We start from the raw sequence: 25,034 nt of genomic DNA on the forward strand, positions 1-25,034 counted from the left end.
TTCCCCTTTCATACAGGTGTTGCTATATTTTCCTCACTGTTGATAGAGTTGTTGCTAACCAAGAAAAGAAGCAGTTTTGTTGTCAAGTTCCCCGGATCACTTTCATAAGTTACGCAGGCCAAAGGTTAGAAAACACTGGCTTAGAGCACTGCGCATAGCTTATGCCCCTGTTTATGAGGACATGAATACGACACTGTTGCTACTCCTTTTAGAATAAACCTGTAAATAAAGGTCCATCATAAATAAAACACACACACTGCAAAAGCATTTCCATTAATATGAAATGCGGTTTACAAATTTAAGTCACGTATACTTTTTGAGCTCTTTGGTATTTTTACCTTCTACTATAACTACAACAGGGATTGTTGCATTTTTGAAGGGTTCCTTTACGGTTGTCCTCTTAGAGGTTGCGTACACACACAGTTGGAAAACAAATATGGTGGAAAAGCCAGTTAAAAGAGAAGAACAATTGAAATACGCTTTCGGTTTTTTGTGTAAATTAATCTTTATAGCTGAATCGCTATATATTCACATGTACAAAAGATTTCCTTAAGACTTCTTAAGTGTTACTGACACATAAAATTCTTTAATGGTCGTTTTACTTTATAATACATTTATTTATTCATTTAAACATAATATCAGAGATTGTGCAGTTTATAATTACATAAAATGTTACTAGATGGCAGCACTAATACAAATTACTGCACGAACAACATTAATAATTCCAAAGGCGCTTTCTGGAGATTTAACGTTCAAGAAATTTAAGTTTTTGTCTTCTTCTTCAGATTTTCTGTGAAAGCTATAAACAATTTCGCCCAGGTTTCTCTGAATATCGTTAATGCACATCTTAGAGTCTTGGACTACCGTGCACTTCACTTTAAATTTTCGTTTATCATTACCAGAACACGGACTTCCGTTGTCCTTGACCAAGCTGTCCATTCCGATCACTAGGGTCACTTAACATAGTCTTTTTTGTTTGTTTTACCTTTCGGGCAACATCTTTAGAATGCACGTCAGGAAGCAGCGAGTTCAGTATGCGAACTGAGTCTTGACACCTGGTGGCTACAACTGGGAGGACTTGTGCGTTCTCGTTGACTGGTAGGGACTGAAAAAATGAGTTATTTTCAAGGTTAGGAAGAGATGTCAACTAGAAAAAAAAATCAAAATCATGAATAAGGATCTAAAACGAAAACTATAAACAACTTCATGACTCTCAGTGTAATATCTCGATATCTTTATTTTTACAGTACACGTCAATTGCGTGAGAGCGTTACCTCTGCAAAACGACAGACTCGAAGGTCAGAACTTTATAATGCAAAATAAAGTTCGCAGTAACCAATAATTAAAATGCTTTCCACATTTTAAAAGGAAAAAGAGTAGTCTGGCGACTTGCGAACAAACAACATCAAATAGGATTTGTTTTGAGTATGAACGATACTAGGTACTCCTTGCGTTTAATAGTCAAGCGATAATTTTAAACCAGAAGCTCAACCTCACTCAACTCTTTATTTAGCACTCTTGCCTGCTTTTTATTTGTTATTAACATTAACCAAAATTTAAATTAAAAATCTCATTGGATGCATTTTTTGAAATCCTATACTAATCTTCTCCAAAAATAAGCTGTTCTCCTTCCAACCTATCCCAATGTGGAAGGGTTAAAAATCAGCAAACAGTTGTCATGAAACTTATAATTATGATATAAAAGAAAAGTTGATTTAACTAAATAGGAAGATCGCTCAAACGAAAACCACAAAATTTCAATAGAAGTTGTACAGTATTTCACAAAGAACAAGGAAACAATCTTCAATTATGTTCAACGCACCTGCTCTAACGCTGCACTAATGCCCGAATTACTGGAGAGGAGTTTTGTGGTTGGGGTGTAAAAATCATTCGTGCACCGCCGTATTGATATTTTCATCTGCTTAGAAGTGATGCCCTTTTAATGCGTCTTTTATTGGCCAAAGAGGTGATAATCACATGGAGCTGATTATGATTAGTGTGAATGATAAGGTGATAACATCAAACTCCATCTCTGTGTCAAGAGGCTGATTTACTGTGAAGCTAATGAAGCTTAAGCTTCAGGACCCTTCACACAAGACCCTGGAGGGGGTGGGGGGCCTAGCAATGTGTTCACATGGTTATGTTTTTGTAAAATTTACGAAAGTAAGATATTTTAACCACTTCGACTTCCCCTCGTGTCAGGTAGCGTTGGAGTGGCCGTCAACTTTAAGAAAAAGAACACAAAGAAATTTTGTATTCTTTTTCTTAAAAGGGGCCTCAAAAATTATATAAGTTTCAGGTCCCACAAAACCTGGACTGCCCTTGTCTGTTTGAGGACGGGTTATCAAACTGCAGACACGCACCTGAGGACATTAAACCACGACACGTTTTCTTTCGAATTGCTGGATTTAGTTGGTTTAGAAGTACATCACAGCATTTTCCACTGCCTTTTCTCTCTCTCTCTCTCTCTCTCTCTCCAGATAAGGGTCCAGAGTCACCCCTTTATGAGAAAATACAGAGAACAACATCACTCCAGAATACAGCGAGTAACACTTTCCCAGCTGATGCTTGGGTACTGAATTTCTTCGGTCGAGGTGAGCCAGTATGTCGCCACTCTGAACTTGCGCATTTGGTTTCTGCGTGTAAGTACAGTCAAGATCCATCTGCGGTCACTATGTATTCTAAAAAGACGTCCCCTTCGTGCTCATTCCTTCTAAAAAGCACTAAACACACTTAACCAATTGGTCTTTCATTTCTGGAGTTAAACGCCGAGACAGCATACATTTTTTTAAAGGTTAGCTCCTTGTTATCAATAATGTGCGCTGAATCAACACCAACACTGGAAGCCGCAGTAATTTCCTGAATAGTAAAGCGACTGTTTCCTCGTATTAGTTTTTTTCACTGCCAAAGCTATAAACAATTTCGCCCAGGCTTCTCTGAATATCATTAATGCACATCTTAGAGTCTTGGACTCTCAATTTCTCTCTTTTCTGATAAATTTCAGACAAAAGGTTTTCTTGCTTCTGTCTTCAAAAATCGGATTATAGGTCGCATCTCTACCATAGTAACGCCAGCAGATGGTGCCACGTCAGTGCTCGGTTTTTTGAGAGAACATTATCACAATTCTTTGCAAAGTGTGCCTTTTTACGTTGATTCTGCGGTTTTCATTTTAATGACCTCTGCAGAAATCTCATTCCAAAAGTGGAGGAAACCTGAATTTCCTGGCAGTCATAAATAGATTTATGTAAAATCTGTAAATCATCTAATGTAAAAATAACATGCTGTATTACTCAATGCTGACCTTAATAATAATAATAAAAGAAAACATAATAACAAAGTTTTACTGCGGAAAATTAATTAACATGGACGCAAATATTGCTTAAAAATGCGGACCGAGATCAACCAACTCGAAATATGTCCTCGATTCGAGTAATGAAATTATGAACAGCAGAGGAGAGAATGGTTGTTCTCGAGAATCACTGTCTGTATTTCAATTGTCCTTTTAAACTGTGCGACATCTTTGGGATCATGCCTGTTAACATTGCTTTCTAGGTAATCACTATTTCTTTCAAAAGCTATAGCGATGTTTCTTTCTCGAAAATGTTCCCTAGCACGTTAATCGGCAAAGATATATCACCGTTATTTGGAGAGGTATGGGTTCGATTCCCTTCGACTGCAGGAATTTCTGAAGTCCTCTTTACAAATCGGATTACAGTCGCATGATATAGTTAGCCGATCCCAGTGAGTTAACCGAATTTTTTAGTTCACACTACATGCAAATCTCCACATGAATACACACTTCTACAAACAAAATACATCATGCGCATATGCATGCAAACTCCGGTGCCATTAAAATAATAATTTGAATATCCACTTCTGCTTTGAACTTCAGCCACCTTGACAGGTAATTTATTCCAATGATCTACAACAAGTTGCCCAAAGGTAAACTTCATCTTCTATTATCTCCGCAATGTTTTAAATGTGTCCCCTTGGTTCTCATCTCCCTTGCCAGCAAGGATATACGTCTCTCGTTGTTACTGATTCTTCCATTCAGGGAATTTTATACCACTATCAGGTCCCCCTCCTAAGATGTCAAGCTTTGCAATCGCATCTTCTAAGCTGTTCTTCATGAGCATCAATTAGCACTTCTCACCAGTCTAGGCGCCACTTCGAATCCCGTCGACAACTGAACTCTCTCTGGAAGTTAGATCTTTCTCTGAGGTGCGGTCTTTCTTCGGTATATTCTTCCTGAATATAATAGTCCAAATGCGTTTTAATCATCATCTTTGTATAGAGGATATCCTTCTCCTCACTTGTTCTTATTAATCATAGACAACACACTATGTGTTTGTGTTTTCTCTGGCTGCCTCTTTACACAGCGTGGCAAACTTCACATCCGATTATATTACAGGCCGATATAGTCAGATATGTCTTTTCGTCCTCTACCACCTAACGTCTCCCCTCTCCTTAGTTTATATGGAACTGTCCCAGTTTATCAGTAACTGACGAATTTGTTTCGCAGATACAAACCTGTACATTTAAAAGCATTAAACTTTAGATGCCTTTTTTCAGGCCATATCTGCAAAAGATGTAAGTCATTCTGAAGTCGCATGGCCTTGTTAGCGTCGTAACCACCTTTCCTACCTTCAAATCATCAGTAAATTAATTTTTACACCCTGTTCAATGTCATTACAGAAAGTCCGATTCTCAAGGGTCTCGACTTTTCATGGAGGGTCTACAAGAATGCACCATGGTGATTAACGTGGGCATCATAGGACCATAAACCAAAATAAAATCTAGTTATTATTAGTAATAATTCAGCGGAGCGATGACAGGTAAGCAAAAGCAAAGTTCAGATGAATTTTTGGGTCGGTGGGAAACTCACGAACTGTTTTGAACTTATAATTGTGCCGTGTTAGGGTCCTGGTCATTGATTTCAAAAATATTGGATATTTCCAAACGTTTAATTCGTGGCAGCCTACTCGGGTGATACATCGCGGTTTCCACTCGTTGGAGAGGTTTAGGTTCGATTCCCGTCGACGACTGGAGAAATTTCTGAAGTCCTCTTCAATCGAGGCAGTAGCTAGCTGATCTCAGGTTACGGGTATAGGGGTTTTCCCCGTGAGTTATTCCTGATTTTCGGTCCATGTAACATGGAAATCGGCCGCGAACACACACACATGCCTCTATAGACATACAGTAATATACTTACTGTTATGGGGGGGAGGCGGCCCTTAATAAACACATATTTATTAGTAAACGTCTGGAAAACACTCATGTACGGTATTTTCCTAAAGATGAAATTGAGGATAATTCGTTTACCTTTCAGCTTATCTCGACAATGGTTTCGACCCATACAGTTTCGTTTTTATTGGTAGCATTCAGTTTTGATGCAGTCTTAGCATTATTACCATTTTGAAAAAAAAAAGTAAACTATAGAAAGTAATGCGTATAAAGAACATCGCTTTGCTTAGATCCAGAAGAAGAGTTTCAGTAATATACATCCAAATTAATTTGCAAAGGATTGATCTGTGTATTCCTTATATGCATTTTTTTTTCTTCGAAGCCCCCAAATTAAAAAAAAAAAATTTGATTACTGCAAATTCTTGTATGTAGATTAATATGCGTAAGTTAAATTATTTACATATTTCTTTACGTTACTTTATGACAACCCTGTATATTCATCTAAACCAACGTGGGTACAAATATTCAACTGTAAACTTCGAAATCAAAGACAAATACGAGAAAAATCAATCACGTAATCCATCTTATCTTTTCTAAGAAAGATAAGATGGTGTGTGGTCCATACACAGATACTAGAAAATCTGTGTATGGACCACAGGTAAGTGCTTCCACGACCATGTAAACATGCCACGAATTTTTGCACATCCCAGGCCTTTGAAAACACAAAAATAATCGTAAAAGCATACAACACAACCAGGAAGATTTAACGTTTTACCACAGCTTTATAGCATTGGTCTCAAAGGACATGTTTCCCTTTATATAAAACCCGATACTTAAAATGCGGTTTCACTCTCGAATGAAATTTTAAGCGTCATACTTCATCACAGACTAATTTATATCGGTGTTGCCAATGATCTTTATGCAGATTATAAAAAAAAAAATAGTTTTCTTACATCAAAAATACATGGTGCAAAATTAAGCCAGTCCATTCGAAAGCTGCACTGTTGAGAAAAAACTCATTTGTTTTCAAGTAGCAAGACAGTAAGTTGTAAGAAAGTATGGATTCTCCATACTATCTCTCAGAGCCAGCTGCATATTTGACCACTGCGGTTCTTCATTCCATGAGTCAAGATATTCCCTCTCAATAAACAGTCGACTGAACAAAATGAGTACATGATCCACAGCAGTTGTCGAAGACACTTTAAGGCTTATGTTGCACCAGCCAAAAAAAAAAAAAATTCTGAATTACCCTGAGAGAGAGAAAGAACAAGAATCAGAAGTAGAAGGGAATCACCAGAAAGAAAAGGATGATGATATCCAGCTCAGGACCCTGGGTGTGCCAAGCCCATACTGACCAGTTGTGAGCCCCTATCATAGTAGAAGTAAAATAGTCCAACTGCAGCTGTCTAGAAAAGAGAAGACCATTTAGTGGTACAGATGGTGTAGTCTCAGCGCCAAACCAATTAAGGCTACGAGGTGTCAGTATATTGTATTTATAACAGCGTGCATTTTTCGGTCGGTTTGTTGGACGAAAAAGCATATAACTCGCTCTCGAAACCGAATAACTAGACAAGTCGTGAAAGTCGACGATTCCTTCTTGACCAATTCCATACAAGGTGGAAAAACGATGATCGTAACCGCTGTACTAACCGCAAGGGCGAGACGGATCTTCAGCTTTTCACACTAAATTTCTGATTAAATGACTTAAGCTTTGAAATGTTCAGCCCTGAGCTTTCCTTCTTTCTTAAGGGTCAAAAAAAAAAAAAAAAAAAAAAACAACAGCGGGAAAAATGTTCTAGTTGAAATATGCAAAGGATTTTTTCCCCTATGCATAGCAATCGCCCTACTCTATATGGAAAAAGTGATGAAAGACGACGAAGAGTATTTGCCCTTCACTGTCGAATTTTATCCCAAAATCTTTAGTCCTGGATTATATATAAAAAATATATATAAATAATATAGTGACAACGGTGGACTGGATTACATACGACGCAAAACGAATCCAATATTATTCCTAGCTGCGACGTCTAACATATCGGGCTCGAGAACCTTTAGAGGCTGGAAGATGTTTCAGTAGCCGGATCGCCCAGAAATCGTTCCATGTTTTGTTCTCTCCTTGCTGCTATGCACCAAGATATCTAACATTTTTTGGAATGATGTCTACCACAGTTTTGGAATTATATAGGTCATAGTCTGGACTACGTGATTTGTGACGTGAGCTAACGCGTCGTTAATTGAAACCAGGTTGATTGTGGATAGAAGTAAGCCAACTATTAGTTGGCGTACATCTTTGGTGTGTCAATAGGAGAATAAAGCTTCTCATTCACAAAGGTGGATAACATTGGGAAGTGACCAACCAAAGAAAAATTATCTACTTTCCATATAAATAAGGAGAGGAAAGAAGAGGGGAAAAAATAGTGGCAGTAAATGCAAGTATTATTTGAAAATATGTTGATACCAAGTTTAAAAGGAAGGGGTCGTTCTGATATGCCTATATGCGCTATATCCGACCAAGCATTTTGATATCAGCACTGCTCGAAAAATATTGTGCCCACCAAAAATCGTTCGAGATTAGAAGAAAGAGAATGGATATGTCAAGATATTACTGGGAGATGTCAGTTCCGGGTATATGGAAATATCAGGAAGAACCCTAGACATAATCATACAGTTCCTGAAAATCGGGTCAATCTTTATCTTTGAATTTGCCTCTATTCAATGGAATTTCCGCGAACAACAAATTTTGCCATTATTTAAACTTGATTTTCAAGAGATTAATGCCTTGGCTTCATCTTTTTTGTTAAAATATGGGGGTTAGCCATATTTCACTATGTTGGATAGGTGAGAGGTAAAAAAACAGGCTTCTGGTTATAATTATATTTCTAACCCTATGCCCAAATATTCTTTGTCTGCTGTCATTCCCTCGGACTATTCAGAGAGGTTTCCTCCTCTGAAACATTAAGGTTGACCTGCTATCAGATAACACCGCGTTATGATGATTCATATTATTTATAGTCTCCACCGAAAGAAGTTACTGAGAAGCTGCTGGCACATTTTTTCCCATTTAAGACATCTCCACAACGAAGCCTCTTAGCTGATTTATGGGTACCCGCCGATTCTTCTAAACCCTTGTGTATTAAACAGCATGATATCTTTCCTATAGGTTTCTTAGTGCCTGAATGCATTATCTGTAACTCAGGTTCCTGGGGACTAATGCTGCTTCTGTTCTGAATCCTTATACTTGCTACGGTGACATTATATTCGACGTCAGTTGTGACAGAGACTTTGCTAGAGTCCCAGAAGAAGGATTTACATTTCCAGGAGCCGAAAGTGATGCCCACTACCCAAAAGGAAATGAACGTGCTAAGAAGCTGGTGCCAGAGCTACCCAAGCATTAGACTCGCACCTCAATCAGCATGAATCCAGTCTCTCGTATCATGGGATAGGGAAATTGTATGAATAAGGTTGACACTTGCAGGCATGCCTACTAGCCAAGTAACGATAAGCCACCTCAGGTTATTCTGTCTTGTCGAAACAGAAGCCAAAGTAGAATGTTTGCGATGGGATCACCACCCTCGGATCCGCCTTTCAAAGTTTCTATGGGTCGTGGTGCACAGCAAACATTTCGGATTCATATAATATCAACCTGGAACTTATGGGCCATAGGAGAGTCCCAATGATACTGATTGGAAAACCAGCAGCATCACTGGAAGATCTCCGTACCACGTAACCACGTCGAAGGGACTATGTGGGAAAGAAGATATCCAGATTTCAAAAAAGTTCGGAAGCTTGAGTTAAAAGGCACAGTACATTTAATGCAAAAATAAGTGCATTGTACAGTATTTAAATTTAATAACTATAAGTGTTGCACAATACTTACCAGTCATTCACAGTCAGATTCAAGTTGCACTGATGGCTCTCTTGTGATGCTTTCGATGAGGATTCTTCTTCTGAATGGTGCTTCAACCAAGGTAGTCTTGCTATCCGGATTTAATAAATATCAAGGAGCCACTTTAAGTGAGTGTGTCTCGTCAGAGTTTAAGTAGTTGTACTAAGGTCTCATATCATGATTAGATGTTGCAACAGAAAAACAAGAAATTTAAAATCAGACTCTACTGATGAAGTTCAGCTTTCTCATTTTCCGTATAAGTCTCTTCTTTGTTCAAAGCAGCAACAGAAATATTTTTTCTGTTTATAAATATTTAACACCCTGGTAGCAACAATGGTATCGAATAGTCTGCAGTCTGAAAATATTCAAAATAGAAATCCATGTCCTTATCGAACAGCAGCTTGTTCCGTCCATTTTCAAAAAAACGTTTAATCTGGTTACACGAATTTCTCAGGAATCAGGAATATATATAAGACGTGTAATTTTTTTTTCATATATATATTCTATTATTATTTTCAATAATGCAACATACTTCATAAGTAAAGAGCTAATTATCACGCGAGAAACAATTTCCATATAATGTTCAACAGTACAGTCATGGCTGTACGAAAGAAACATCCACAGCCTCATTTTTTGTAGCATCTTGAAGTGTATTTTTCACGATATTGGCTATAAAATATTTGGTAAGCAGACCAAGAATTCTTGTTATACGCTAGTCAAACTTTCACCAGTCATCTATCCACAAAGACTATGAAAATCCTTCAAGCCCTGAAAAATAACAACGCTTTATGCTTCGTATTTCTAGATCTGAAGGCAGCTCTTGATTCTGTTCTCTGTCGTTCTTACTGCTGCTCAGAATTTACTGAGGAAACCCGGCGAATATATTGTCTTGTTGAAGAACATGCTAGCTACTAGGCTGCCCTCATTTTATTATCACAACCAACGATAGCACCATTAAAGAAGTCTCCACCAGAATTCCCCAGGAGAATTCTTCTCAATTCCCCTATTCTCTTCTATTTTATTAGCACTAATGGAAGATATTTCTCTATCCTCGCATATACAATGTGCTGCATGTCTTGTCCAAGTAGTCCGCCACCTTCTCAGAACAGTGACTCATTGGCTTCCCAAACCAAAAATTTCTTTCCAGTTTTGTGTGACAAATCAGGGGAGATAAAAGCACAATCTTCTTACAGTAATTGAACTTATCATTATGTTCTTGATAAGTCGGATCCTTCGTCCTTTCAGCTAAATCCCTCAGGATAATACTAACCAAGAATAACTTTGATAAAGAAATTTAGAGTTCTGCAATAATACTCTCATCTTCTTTAAGTCCCCTTCCACTTACCCCTGTTTTCGTTTTATAATTTATTTGTACATTATTTTTGCTGTCTATCTCCTCTGCTGGGGTAATTTTCAAACACTTTACAAACAAAATTTCAATTTTCCAGACCGTGTGGAGTATAATGTGGTTCTGGTGGCACTGTGACTCATCTCATGAAACAGTTCGTCGTAGGAAACCGCCTCCACTCTTGATCGTAACGCATAGTATGTTGCTGGCCGAGATCTATGCATACATTCCTTCAATCACCTGTAGTATGGAGTTCTGTAAATGATACACGGAAATTCTGCAGTGGAAGTAAACTATAAAAATCAGTGGTCAGACCACATCTTCAGTACGGTTAGAGGTAGGCTTCATTTCAAGAAAGATATCGACTTCCTTGAAAAGATACAAGTTGGACGACATGGCTAGTTGTGAATGTAAAAGCATCAGTGCCATCAGGTTGAATCAACTTAATGATGGAGAAAATTTAAGATATTCCTTTAGCGGCATGGTGCACAGGTGAAAAAAGGAAAACAGTGAGAAAAATAAGTGCTTCGGGAGTGTAAAAAGTACTGCTTACTGTGTCATTTGTTTTTAATTTCTTAAAATTCAACAGATTGTTTCAGATTCCTTGTTATATGAGCATGTACTGACATTTTTATTTAATTTTTGTAATAGTTTTTCTTGTGAGTTTTTGTGGGTAACCGTTGTTTTTAAATATTTGAAATATTCTATCTATCTATCTTTGAGTGCATGGTCTTTACGTACGATATTGTCTAAGGATTAAGTTTTGTTGATTTACGTTGACAGTTAAGGAGAATCGCTAAAATTACGCGCCTTACACCATATTCACAAAACCAACACGATTAAAAATATTAAAATCTTCAACCCCGCACTGACAAAATACCCAGAAATAGAAGATATATTTAAAAAATAAATAAAAGAACATAAATGGGACATAGCCCACAGCCAAATAACCAAATCAGATCCTGCCTACTACATTTGGAGTGATTTTATAAACCTGCAAACTCAGGGTTTACAAAGAACCTTCCTTATTGGCAAGAACCTAACGATATTAATTGGAATAAAGGTATGCAACAACCACATTAATATTTTCAAAAGCAGAGTTTAAAACAGATAAAAAAGCAATAAGTTTAAAAATAGCTATAACTTCAAATAAAGAATCCCTCTACTGTCCCTTTCTAACATAATCCTTGACCCTTCCGCACAATTAAGACGTTCACAAAGAATGGCCGTGAGACAGATGAATAATCCTTATTGCCACTGTAGAATTCAGCTAAAGGATATCAAATATCCTAATCGTACAATACCTTAGAACTACACTAGTGTAGGATTAGAGATACTCATTGTCCTCGGTGTTCGATCTAACTTATGTTTAACCCTAGGAGACCTTGAATTTAGTTTTTCAGGTAACCTTAGTTTAAGATGACATTACTGTTCATATAAATATGGCTAATTTGTTAACCAACATCTTAGTGTGTGAAGTTGACGTGTAATCAGGATAGCATTTTAGTCACCAAAGTGGATCAAAAAGTACCACGAAACGTCTGATAATAATGTGCAGTCCTTTAAGAAATTAAAGTTAGATTGCATTCTCTGCAGGCTGAAGTGCTAATTTTTCTCACAATACTCCATAAAGAATATTTTCTCTTTCTATGATGATAGGCAAACAAGGGGGTGGGCAATAGATTCAAGTTAAGACAAGAAATCGTGGACTGGACATTAGAAAATTCGCCTTTAGTCAATAGGAAATCAGCTTTTAGAATAAGTTACCATTTAGCCTGAAGTCCAAAAGCGTATTCTAATTTAAAAGGGATTAGATAAATATTTGTAAAATGTATATAAAACATAAAAATTAAGGCAGCATTTTTACTTTTTGACGGCAGACTTTATAAACTTTGTTTCCTTGCGTCACCTGCTGATTCTATACCAATATTATTATTTTTACATCATCGCTGATGGATGCGGTGTGCCCATCCTATAGGATGGGACACACCCCAACTGCTGGAAAGAGATTCCTGCTGCTTTACCACGTTCTCTCCTAAATTAAAGAAATTCTAGGGAATTTAATTACGCCCATCATCATCAGATGCACGAGGGATGAATGGTAAGTCACTGAATTAAGACCAGTTCCGCTGAGATTTCGCATTATCGTACAGATACAACACCATGAAAATGTCTACTCAAATGTTGACAAGAGAAGTGTGATACCAAGTAAACAGCGACGATAAGAATAAATTAAAGTAAGTGATGCATAAGGGCTGGTCTGCATTTCAATACTTAGACTAAACTGTTGGTATGGTAATTAAAAATTAAATGTCTGATGGAAGGGTTTATAAATGTTGGGGGCATTTATTCTGTCAGCCTACTCGAAAGACTTTTTTTTTAGTACCTTTTAGCATACCTTTTTTTAATAATAAACAAGAAAATAGTGTGCAAAAGTGGCAGTAGGTGAAACATCGGAATGACAACTGACGTCACAAATATGACCGATATGTAAATAGCGTGTTACAGTGATTAAAGAAGGGTGGTTGGTATTCACACATTTGGAGGTGGTGATTCATAGTTGATTGATGGCGGCCATTTTCCATTGCCGGGCCCTTCATTTACTGAGATATATGTAGCATTGATTATTAAGTCATCTTAAGCCAGACAAAGCAATTTTTATGCAAAATCAAATTCACAGAAGCTTTTAATGTGACCAGGCCAACTACTTCATAATCACATTCATCATCATTAATGGACGGATCGCTGTAATCGCCGAACAGACTGGTTATTAAACCCAGCTTGATAAAACGTGCTTAACAAGTATAGAGTAAAGACATACGGGAAAAATGGTACAAAATATCAAGTATGAATGTTTGCAAGCTTGCCTGATTGGTATTAACCCAACCGATTGAGGGGGAAGGTGACGAAAATTTGAGCAAAAAATTCTACATAGCGCCTTCGCAGAGTGATTACAGTCGCCATACTTCCACCTACCTTTGAAAAAAAGGTCAACGTTCGAATTCCGTCCAGATGAGAGACACGTATGGGCTTTTGTCACAACGTGGCCAAGCTAAACTGACGAAACCTACACGCCTCATCGTCGTACTTGCCTTGGCGCAAAATCAAAAAACAATCAACATATTTGCATTGCATAGCAAATTGACTGCTGGATAGAAAGTGGTACCGAATTAGGTTAATTAACGGCGAGATCAAAAGTGATATCGAACTCTTCTGTGAAATTCAGGAGACACTGAAACCCACAAAAAAAGTCGACCCCTGTCTGATGGCAGCTACCAGTAATCCTGGTGATAAAACCATTTCTCGTGATGTCCAGTTTGTTCTGTTTTCGTAGACGGAGTATTGCTAACTCATGGGATTGCACATATACTGAATTTTTTTTCGAAGCAATACAAGTGGCGTTTTTTACCCTGAAACTCTAAACGCAAAGGTTATTAGAACCTATAGCACTTAAGGCTGAAAAGACAAAAGGTACTTAGTGACATTAGGCCTAAATTTATTTAGATTGCAGTTTTCGGGAAATATGGAGGAATGTTCCAGAAAACAAAACTAGAAGGGATAAACGAGAAAGAGAAAAAAAAAAGGTTGGTTCAGAGTTTGAGGATGGACAGTTAATACATGTTAACTGGTCCTGGCAAGTATAGAGACTGCTTTAGAAGAGAGCGGTGGAATTAGATGATAAATTCAATCGGCGCCCTAGGAAGTATCTACAGACACTAAACAAATCTCCTAGGGCTTAAAATCCCTGAGGCAGAGTGGAGAGACTTCGGAAGATGTTCACTAATTATTAATCTAATTGCTCTCTTCTGAATGAAGTCAAGGATTTTGAGAGAGAGAGAGAGAGAGGTTTTGGAGGCACCACCCCAAATGAGGAAACAATATTCTATGGTAGGGCATTAGGGTTTTAATACAGTTAGCAGCTATTTAGAAGAAGATTAACGCCGAGGAAAAAAAGAAAACCCAGTTTATGGATGCAGAGGAAGCAATATTTGTGTCGTGCTGATATCAACAAAGATTAGAAGTCAGGATAATCCCTAATATGTAGTCTTCACAAGAAATCTGTCTCTCGAATATGTACATAGCAGCATCAGACACTTCTATACAAGATATAAGACAGGACTAAATTTGAGAAAAAAAACTAAGGATAACTACGTTTTCTTCGCTCCACTGGAGAATTACTTGGAATTCAGCACTTAAAGAATTGAAGCTGGATATTCGAAAAATTGAAGCTATTCATGCCGAGCAAGGCATATCGAGCTGAGAACTGCAATGACGTGCGCTATCATCAGCAAAACTATCAAGGGCTTTCCAGTCAGTGAAAGAAGATAGTTAATATGCAAGATGAAAAGAGTGGAAGAAAGAATTGAACTTTGGGGGGGACTAGCATCGGTTGACAGAAGTTAAGACAGAGGATCATCTACCATCACCAGAGGTTAGGGAGAAAACTGGCTACCCAATTGCAAAAAAAAAAAAAACCCGGATGGTAACTATAAAATAGGAGCTTGTCTGGAAGCCCTTTAGGCCAAACACGATCAAAAGCCTTCGAAATTTCAAGAACTCTCGAGTTTCGCCAGACTTTGCCATATAATTTGTCTAAAGCTGAATAACCAATATAATATTGGTGTAAACACACCATAGACAACTCTTAACAAAAACACTACGTTAGTAGTGTGAAGGGCATCATTTTATCTGTACTCATATTGTGCTCTTTCTTAACGAGTTACAATGTATTGCACTACTTCGAATAAGTAACGCTTCGGTAAAAGAGAACACTATTGTTACTTATTCTCAGTGGGCACCACCACCCAGACGGCACCGTTTCAAGGCTTGTTGGCCTTTCATCGGTGGGTGGGCGGGAAGGTACCCTGGTATTGCAGACATGACAATCCAGCTGTGAAGAAGAATGACAATCCAGTTGAAGTTTTCACAACTGGATTGTTATGTCTGCAATACCAGGGTATCTGCCCGCCCACCCACCGATGAAAGGCCAACAAGCCTTGTAACGGTGCCGTCTGGGTGGTGGTAACCAGTAACAATAGTGTTCTCTTTTAGCGAAGCGTTACTTATTCGAGGTAGTGCAATACATGGTAACTCGTTGTGAAGGAAGAGCAAATATGAGTACAGATAAAATGATACACTTCACACTACTAGCGTAGTTTTTTGTTTAAGAGTTGCCTATGGTGTGTTTACACCAAATTATATAGATTATTATACTCTTAAAGATATGATGCCTTGTTGCATTTAATTTTACTTAAAAGCTGAATAACAAACTATTATATCTTCCGTGGATTGAAACTGACGGAATCTATATTGGATCATTGAACGGATGGAAGAGTTGTCGGTTCATGAATTTCTCTATTACTTTTGGAAAGAGTAAAGTCACATGCAAAGGGACTATAATTGGAAGGGGGGGATTTGTCACCCCTCTTTTTTCGAAGTGGCTTAATGTGAGCAATTTCTATGCAAAAGAAAAAAAACACTGGTGGAATAAGGAAGTGTAAAAGAGTGATAAAAAAACAAATACAAGATCAGGAGTACTGGTTTTGAGAACAAGGCGAAAAAATGCCATCAGGCCTAATGACATCAGAACTCGGCCTTGGAGTTCGTAAAAACGGTTCATGTTGTGTCTTGGGTTTAAGTTAAAAATATTGACATTTCAGAGTAGAATTTTTGGCACAGAACATTAATATGAATGGCCAAATCTTGTGACGCGAATATGACAGTATGCAAAGAGAGGGGGGGAAAGAGATTTGAAACAATGGTATCGAATTTAGCACATGTTTGCATTTGGATGCCAACTCAATAGGTAACGTACATATCCGTTACGTTTTTGCATCGGTTCAAACAATTTTTCTTTCACGATAGAAACATTTGAGGTGGCCATTAAGCATTAAAATGTTGAAAAAATATAAAATCTAACTTAAAATCATGAACAATCCAAATACTGAGCAACTCCTTATTTTTTAATGAAAATTAAAAAGATTGAGCTTACTCCCTATTTTTTAATGAAAATACCAAACACGAAAGATGTTAGAACCTATAGTACTTAGTAGCATGCGTATGTTGAAGCTCGAGAAGAAAGAAGACATTTATTAACATTAGACTTGAATGGTTGTTCCAGAGAACAGAATAGAAGGAATAAATGAAGAAGTTAGAAGTAAATGGATTGAGGCACGTTTTCGGACTGCTTTGGTAGAGAGACGCGTCTTTGATGGAAAAAATAATTGTGCCAATAAAGCTATTTACACAAATTACAATTTCGCAGTACTTGTGAATTAACATTACATAACCTTCATTTTAAATGATTGCTGTCACGCGATCGGCTACTCTAAATATTCATTAATGCGAGGTTTATGCTCACTCTTATAAAGAGACCACTGGTATTTCCTGAAAAGCAATGTGGTTTCGGGGCGAATACATTCTGAACGCCGGTCCCTTCATGTAGCTAACAGTACACGACTCAATCCAGTCTAGCCAGAGAAGGATAAAGAATTAATGCATCGCTTTCTTCTGGAACTCAATTAGAGGGTGGAGGTAGAAATAGGATGTAAAAATTATAATAACGTGAAGATATGGAAGTCAAGTACCATTACCAGAAATAAAAGAATGGATGACGAACATCACAAAAAATAGTTCCTAATTTTGTGTCATACTTCAAAGGGAGATGAGAAAACACTTAATACTAAAACGTATCTAACCATACTTACACGTAATTTTTGAACTCCAGCGTTGGTCTTCGTGCTATAACATCACCGCTTCCTGTGTTTGGACTACTTGATATGAGTAGCGCGGCCTGGTCTGAAAGGTTAAAAAGTATTTGTAAAAAATTGATGGTTAATTTCTGTGTATGCATTACAAGCATTCATAAAATAATTCGTTTGACAAAATACTTTCCACGAACGAGGGTTGCATGGATTTTCATGAATACAGATTTCAATGTTATTTTATAATAAATTTAATTTACAGATACGATATGCTAGTGCCTCAAGGCCTTGATTTCTTTAGTGTTTATTCCACATAACCAATCAACTTGGTGCAGAACAAAAAGCTATGCACAGATGGTTTCAGAGTAAGTTTTCTGTTTGTAATCCAGAACAGACACACAGGGTCGAAATAGTTTACGAGATAAACATAAGAATATTATTTTATTTTGTGGTATCATTTGAATTCGAAAAAGTGGCTTGCGCAACTTTGTTTCTGTGTCGGGCACTCGTCTACGGATTTAAGTGAGTGAACGCACGTGCTCAGTTTGAGGAGAATACTGATATTCAATAGTGGACCCTCTGATATCCGGTTCTTTTGTGGTAGTGATGACTTTTGAACTCGAATCTACGCAGGAAGGAACTACCCTGTTTTGCAGGACGTAAGGCATTGGAGGGAGAGGCAGAGCAATTTTTGAGGTGCATGTGGGAGTTTTACTATGGGATTATAGTAAAACACCTGCACATGCAACAAGTTTTGTGGTAACATTTTATTGAGATAATTGGATGAGGTCACTTCGTGTGCCACCTCTGACACCCTTACTATAAGTTGCCGACCTCTGCATCAAAGCATTTGGTGCCAAGGTGTGATAGGCACGAAATAATTGGCTCGCTTCGGTATGGTGAGTCATCATCAGAACGTTTACCAAAAAGATGCTTGCTTCTTCATCAGTCTGAAGATAGACAATTCTCTGTATTCTAGGAAAGACTGTAGGAGAAGATTTAGATTTTCCACATTTAGCTCTGCACCGTTGGAATAGTTACACTTTGTTATAGTATTTTGAAAATGGTGTATGTGACAGTAAGCTTACCTCCCCATGGTTCCTTAACAGTTCTGTTGTCATTACCCAGCCAATGCCATTCAGCGAAAATATCCAGAATTGTGTTGTCAAGGTTTTTGAATAAATAAGACAACCTTATTTATTTCTGTAAAGATAGAAATACTGTACAAATATAACAGAACTTCATAGAGCCAAATTACGTGAAAATACAAAGCAACACTCTTCCTTTTGAACAAATTAACTGCTAACAGATGGGAAATCCTGCATCGCTCCCCTCATAGCCCTGGCCTGGCAGTCAAAATGATTTCCATCTTTTCGGAGCAATGGCGAGCCACCTGAGCGGTAAATGTTTTTTAAATGATGGCACGCTGAAGCGAGTTGTTCTTTCATGGCTAACAACACAGCTTGACACCGATTTCTTTGATGCAGGGTTCAACAAACTGCCATCACGGTGGTATAAATGCTCGAGCAAGTTTGTATACTAGTGGAAAATAGTAATGTTCACGGATAGATGAATTCTTTTCTGAAGTAATACTGTTACCTTATTTAAATGCATATCGGTACTCTGAAGTGAATAGTTAAAGTATTCCAGCCCATCCTGAGGGCTGCCCGTTAGGACCAGCCAACTCTCTAGACAACAAAGACAATTAACAAAAAAAACCAAAAAAAAAAAAAAAACCCATCACACTTTACACTTCATTTCTGTTTGAAATGTTCGCATTTTTAGAACCTTTGACATTAACTCATTTATCTTCTGGAGATTCCCCGCATCAGATGCAATGAAACTTTTAAGTGACCCATTAGCCAATTTACTAATGTCATTAGTTACGTAGGAAAGATTTTTTTATAAGGACTTTGATGAAAGAAAAAAAAAGCGTTTCAGATACATCCTGAGTAATGTTAATGGGTATCAAAGCTGTGTGAAATCCTTAAAAGATGAATGTCAAATTTCTTCGGATGCCCCATTTTTTAAATGTCCACCGTATTGAAATACGCTTATGTTTTTGGTTTTTTTTGCCAATTAATTAAAGATAAGTGAGAAAAGCCCGCCAAAACAGTGGAGGTGAAATGTTCCGCTTGAGCACCCCAGTCCGTCACGGACTGTTTCAGGGCCAGAGAAAGAGAAAGCTCGACTGCACTCAGATCAAATGCTATGTCGCCGACGGTCAATGTCAGCCATTCACGGCCAGCGCGTGCATCAAAGCACGACCAATGAATGACTCCTCTTCGCCATAACTGCGCATGTTCAAGTTACCGGAAATTCACAGTCGGAGCTGAAGACAAAGAGAGGATTTCGCTGCTGTAGACCCGCAGTTGCACATCCAGAGTGAGCTGATCGCACGATTGATTCATGTTGTAAAAATGACGAGAAATAAACGGTACAATGGCAGGGGGTTATTAGATGCGGACCGATGAAACTTCATTAGAATGCCTTTATAAACAACGCGGAACAGTTCCCGCCCCTAAGGGCACTGTTTACACGCATACAAGTAAAGAAACTACTATTTGAAAGGTCAAAACGCTATGCTGTAATAGAATTCCTTGCCAAGGAAAGTGTAACAGTTGAACGTTGAATCTGTAGCAAACATTGTTTCCACATACGTTTAAATATCGACAGCTGTAATTAATAAAATACTGATCTAATAAATTAAATTTTTATTTTTGCAAAACATTCAGATACTAGAGGTAATGGAACTGTAGGGAGATTATTCACCTACGCATTTTATTTCCACTAAGTGCAATTATTTGACTTTTATTGTCCATTCATCGAGTACAATGACATCAAACGACTAGAGCCTGAAGACCAGGAATAACTCTAGAAAACTTCCCCACAAACCTGCCCTTAACTATGATGAATTTCTTCGAAGGGAGTCAAAAGACTCTTCTTGGAAAGCGCTGGTGTCAAGCCATATATTTAAGCAATCTATTTCCAATGCACCCAACTGTTACAACTTTTGCAATCAGAGAGGCCCCCACTGGGAAGCGGGGGGTTGAGAGAAGAGCTGGAGTGGCGATATCCCATATCTTCCTTCTGGTTTCGCTAAGGATTAAAAATGTCTCTCAGAAATTTTCATTGTGTCTGTGCTATTCACCTTACTACCATTCCTACTTCATGTGGCCATTGGTAACGTTAAGTTTGCCTTAAAAGTGCTCTGATTGAGCACTTTTAAGTACTGGCGGCTTTAATTTTGACCACTAACTAGAAGAAAAGCAGTGGGTCTGTAGCATCTACTCTAAGTAGTCTTTTATATATATAGTCCTAGGTGACCAATCCCTCATAAGTGTTCCTGCCAATTGGTCAGAACCTTTGTTCAAGTCAGATAAATACGAATAACGATTGTATTCGTTATTTTTTGTGAACTCCATAGAACATTTTTTTTTTCCTAACCACGAAGGAAAGTATTTCAATCCCATGGCTTTTCCGCATGGTATGAAAAATAAGCAACACCGTCTCACTGAACTATTGCTAGGCTAATGGTCACAGAGTGAGTAGCTGAGACAATGAAATGTGAAGAATCAACAGCTAAATACTTAAGTATCCACCCGTGTCCATTTAAATAAAGATAGGACTGTATTACCAACACGAACCTTGAAGGTCATAAAAAATTACGAACTATTAATAATATAATTTAAACGGCCATGTCAGAAAACATCTAAAGTAATATTACAGCGAAGTTTTTAATACCTTTCTAGTATCATTTAATTTACCAGAGTAAATGAAAAACGTCCCTCACTTAATATCAAAATATTGCAATTGGCATTGCAGTACGTTTTGGGTAGGCTCGCATTCAAAATGAATTAATCTGACTTATTTCAAGACGTATGTAACCGCTTATTATAACGAATACAGTAAATGAAGAGTGTTGTTACGCACATAAAACTTTCAGACCTACACAATTCGCCCGTGGGAAAAGCGAAATAAGTTATGGGATCTGTGAGTAATAAAACCATGCGCTCTGACGCCTGATTCTCTCTGCTCTGACATTTAACAACACACACACATGCAAGGAAGCCAGGTGTATAGCTTGGCGCCTTTACGACGCCTCCCTCTTTGTTGTGAAGGTCTAACTACTACGGAGTTATCAGATCTGTAAACACAGCTAGGCGGAGTAATAACCAGAGGAGGGTGGGATGGAGCGTATGACGAAAGAAGGGAAATCGACAGTGTTTGACAGTGGGGCATTTGATGGCCGTTAAGGTGATGTAAGATCACGGTGTCACGAACTTTGTTTGCTCTCAGCAAAACCTGTCTCAGAAACACAGGATAGTATAAATACTGGGTAAACGTCGCCATCCCGTGGCCCCTTTCCAAGTGTAGAATCTTCGCTCTTCCCTTCGCCCTCCACTCAAAATTCTAAACTGGACAGAACTGCTACGTCCATAACGCACGATATATGAAAAAAAAATTTAAACGTCTCCTTATTAACAAATCAAAATTTCGATAAGAACCAAAAGATTGGTAAGGTTTTTTACGAATTCGTTTAGTTATTATTATAATTTTGTCGAGTTGTTTAGATTTAGTAAAAAAAAAAACTTTCCTCGGGCCATTAGATATCACTGTTTCAAATCTGGAAAATGTACTTGTTCTAAAGTCGATTGCTTTGTTTGTAGGGAAATCCTGTGAAATGTGAATATTTATTTACATATTTACTAACGTACGACAAACTGCTTATTTTCACAAGATTTTATTTTGCAAGATTTTCACAAACCATTTGAAAATCTTTAAATAAGACAAATTCCTTCCCATTTCTTAATCCCTGTAGTAATCAGATTGGGTCTGACAAACCCATGCATTTATATTTTACCCTTTCTTCTTTTTATGCGGCATTTTGTCTAGTAATCCTGGTACGTTCCGATCCTTTCTTCAAAAATATAATCTGAAAGGTGCTTATCAACCGGCTTATTAATTCAATTATCATTTCGGTCCTCGTTGATCAGGGAAAGTATTTTCGATTGGGCTGTATGGATCACATCAAAGACCCATCATACGTCACTATTTTCGTGTTTACAATTGCTTGTGCTAAATTTTGGTTTTTTCTTTTTATTAAGGGATAAAAATTAAGACATTTTCCAATGTGGACCACCCCGGCTTACTTATTTCTTACTTTAATAGAATGAAAAATATATCTGTGTGATACACAGAATATGACATCGCTATTATCCTTATTATGGGACCGTACACACCGTCAATTGAAGGGCACTGTTTTTTTTTTTTTTTTTGTTTTTTTTTTTTTAATTACATTTGAGTTTGGAAAAATGCTGCATGTAATTTGCGGATATTTCGATTGCGTTTGCCATTATATTACATGAATCTTCGTCTGCTATAATCGTACTTTTTTTCTATAGATCCGACAGACCCAAAACGTAATGGGATGGGAATTTCTCATCCGATCACTAAAGAGCTAATGTACAACTTTTAAAGCTCCTATATACGCAGTATATCGTTTGTCAAGTTCAACCATTATTTGCAGGTTTCAATCGTTCCCTTTCATTTCGGTCTCTGAAAGTCTCTACAGACTGAACTGCTTCTTTGGAAGTTCAGTCTGTAGTTCAATCGGCAGAGAGACTCATTCCTGCTGAAGAAATAAGCTACCAAAAAATTAATAGTTAGCCTTTTATATTTCTTAAAAATATGTAGCCCCCTTCTTAGTAGACCCTCTGATTTGTATCTTCCAAGGGATAAAGGAGACGGTTTCACTCCCAGATGTCCGGAGCCGATATACAGTGAAGCCGATGCCAAAGGATGAACACCCCAAGCACCAGAGAGACCTACGACCTATTCGATGCTCATTACTTAAAGATTTTGAAAAGCTTATCTACTCCGATCTTGTGAACCACTTTCAGTCATAAACCTCAGCATCTACATACATGTATCATTAAAAGGTTGACAACCTCCAACCTACTCGACGCCCTATTTAAAATCAAGCATGCCCTTCATGAGAGAAACTAGCTGGACGCCATGCTTCCGGATGCGAAATCTGCATTCCAGCAATTTTATCCATTCTATAACAGTATTTTAACATCCGAATAAATCTCCTAGAAATCATTAAAGCCACCCTCTGGCTGCGGTGCATTGTTTGTTACCACAACGTCCAAATTATACGGACATTGGGCGTCCCACAAGTAAGTGTTTTATCCGCACTGTTCTTCGTGGTCACACTAGAACTCTTCCTGTTCAATAATTCAGACTTCTCACTTATGTCTATGACATTAAAATTTGTCTTAACAGATCAACGTTCCCAATCCAGGAAGAAATAAACAAAAAGCCAGATTGTTTCGAAAGCTACCTATCATGATTGGTCTACAGATCAACACTGATAAATCTGTCCAAATGACCTTTAAAAGAAAACGGTCGAAGAATAACATTAAAGCCTCCGTACAGAATACTTCAAACACGCACTGACCTGGGTCTAACCCGGGACGAAAATCTTTCGTTTCAAAGCCATTTTAGTGATACAAAAGCAAAGACCTTTGCGGCATTATGCAGCATGGGACAGGAGCTGTTGGGTGTAACGAACACAAAGCTGGTGGCCTACAGTATATACAAATATGCCTTACTCCGGTTATTTTGTATGCGTCATCCATTTGGTCATTCGCTGCCCAGCCCTACGTTAAGAAATACCTTGCTACAGAGTACTTGGGTTCTAAGATGGATTAATAAGGCTACATAAATAAAATCTCTTTACCAGGTCGAAGTCAGTCAGTCGTATTTATAACTCTAAGCATGACCCATGGAAATAGATTCTAACAGAAAGAAACATTATCACCCTGCTCAACTCTTTTCCCGTCTTAATGGACACATTAGATATATACCATCTCGTAAATCAAGCTCAATCCAAGAGAGCTGCAAAAGATGGAGAACATCCGGTTCTTCTTCTGCCGAAACACACACACAGCTTTCCTACAAGGTATGTTTCCCGCAAACACCTTTAAACTATGGAATGCACTAAATTTCGATTACGAAAAACTGTGCAGTGACGAGAAATATAGAAATGCGGTGATGGCAAAAAATTATAAGGAGGTAGAAATTATAGACGTCAATAAGACCTTACCCTGCAGGTTCTGCAGTTCAGTTCTACCTCCACAACTGTACATCTGCCCCGAAGATGATGAACATCAGTTCAGCACAATGTATCGTTAGTAACATTTAATGAAACAGCTATTTCAAATTGTGTGCTAATATTAATATCCTGCTATAATCACAATTTGTAAAGAAGAAACAATTCTACTCGTCTAGCTTATATTATTACAGGGGGTTATGCAACTAAACTGAGTTAAATAAAAAAATGTTCCTTCGATTTTAAACCAATAATGCTGAGTTGGTCATTACATGGCTGGGGTAGTGTCAGAAAGTGTTCCACTCGAAAAGTCCTAATTTTCATCTTGCAATACAAAAAAAAGCTAACTTTTAGAACAGGAGCAAATGGAACACAAAAACAATGACGCATGGTCGGTTGGTTCAGCTTAGAAGTGATCCGAACAACTCAAGCTGAAATACTTTTTTTCTTTTTGTAATCAGTGAGGCACGAAAATAAGAATTTAAGCGAAATGTTGGTTGTTAAGTACCTTTCAAGTTTCATTTTTGAGCTCTATAAAACCGTTATTTCTTGTTTTCTGTGAAGAATACCTATCTAAACAGAGTACATTCTTATAAGAACTGATGATTTCTAAGCAATGCTGTTGCCCCATTCACCAAGCAACTTTAGTTGCACACTACGACAATCAACTATTCACTGCTCTTCTACAAAGATTCCATCACTCTCAGAGCCGTTTCGCAGTAATTGCTAGTTTATCAGGATGCAGAAGTCGCCCCAGTTCACAGCAATTCATTCTATGTTCAAGGTGAACAAGCA

The 25,034-nt window shown here is 37.8% G+C and overlaps 1 protein-coding gene across 2 annotated transcripts in view; it reads right to left on the minus strand.

Moving 5' to 3' along the window:
* Positions 1-597: 597 nt before the first annotated feature.
* LOC150077452 (uncharacterized) overlaps positions 598-25,034 on the minus strand; it is a 75,713-nt gene continuing 51,276 nt past the window's right edge. For both annotated transcript variants that reach the window (XM_090386868.1, XM_090386867.1), the window contains exons 4-5: positions 17,126-17,216; positions 598-1,105 (exon numbers count right to left, since the gene is read on the minus strand). In XM_090386868.1, the coding sequence (XP_090242994.1) occupies positions 17,160-17,216 (57 nt within the window). In that variant the 3' untranslated portion in view covers positions 598-1,105; positions 17,126-17,159. The remainder of the gene's footprint in view (positions 1,106-17,125; positions 17,217-25,034) is intronic.

This window comes from Mastigoproctus giganteus, chromosome 12 (genome assembly GCF_048544385.1).
Source record: "Mastigoproctus giganteus isolate SK-2022 chromosome 12, ASM4854438v1, whole genome shotgun sequence".
In the NCBI taxonomy this organism is placed as follows: Eukaryota; Metazoa; Arthropoda; class Arachnida; order Uropygi; family Thelyphonidae; genus Mastigoproctus; species Mastigoproctus giganteus.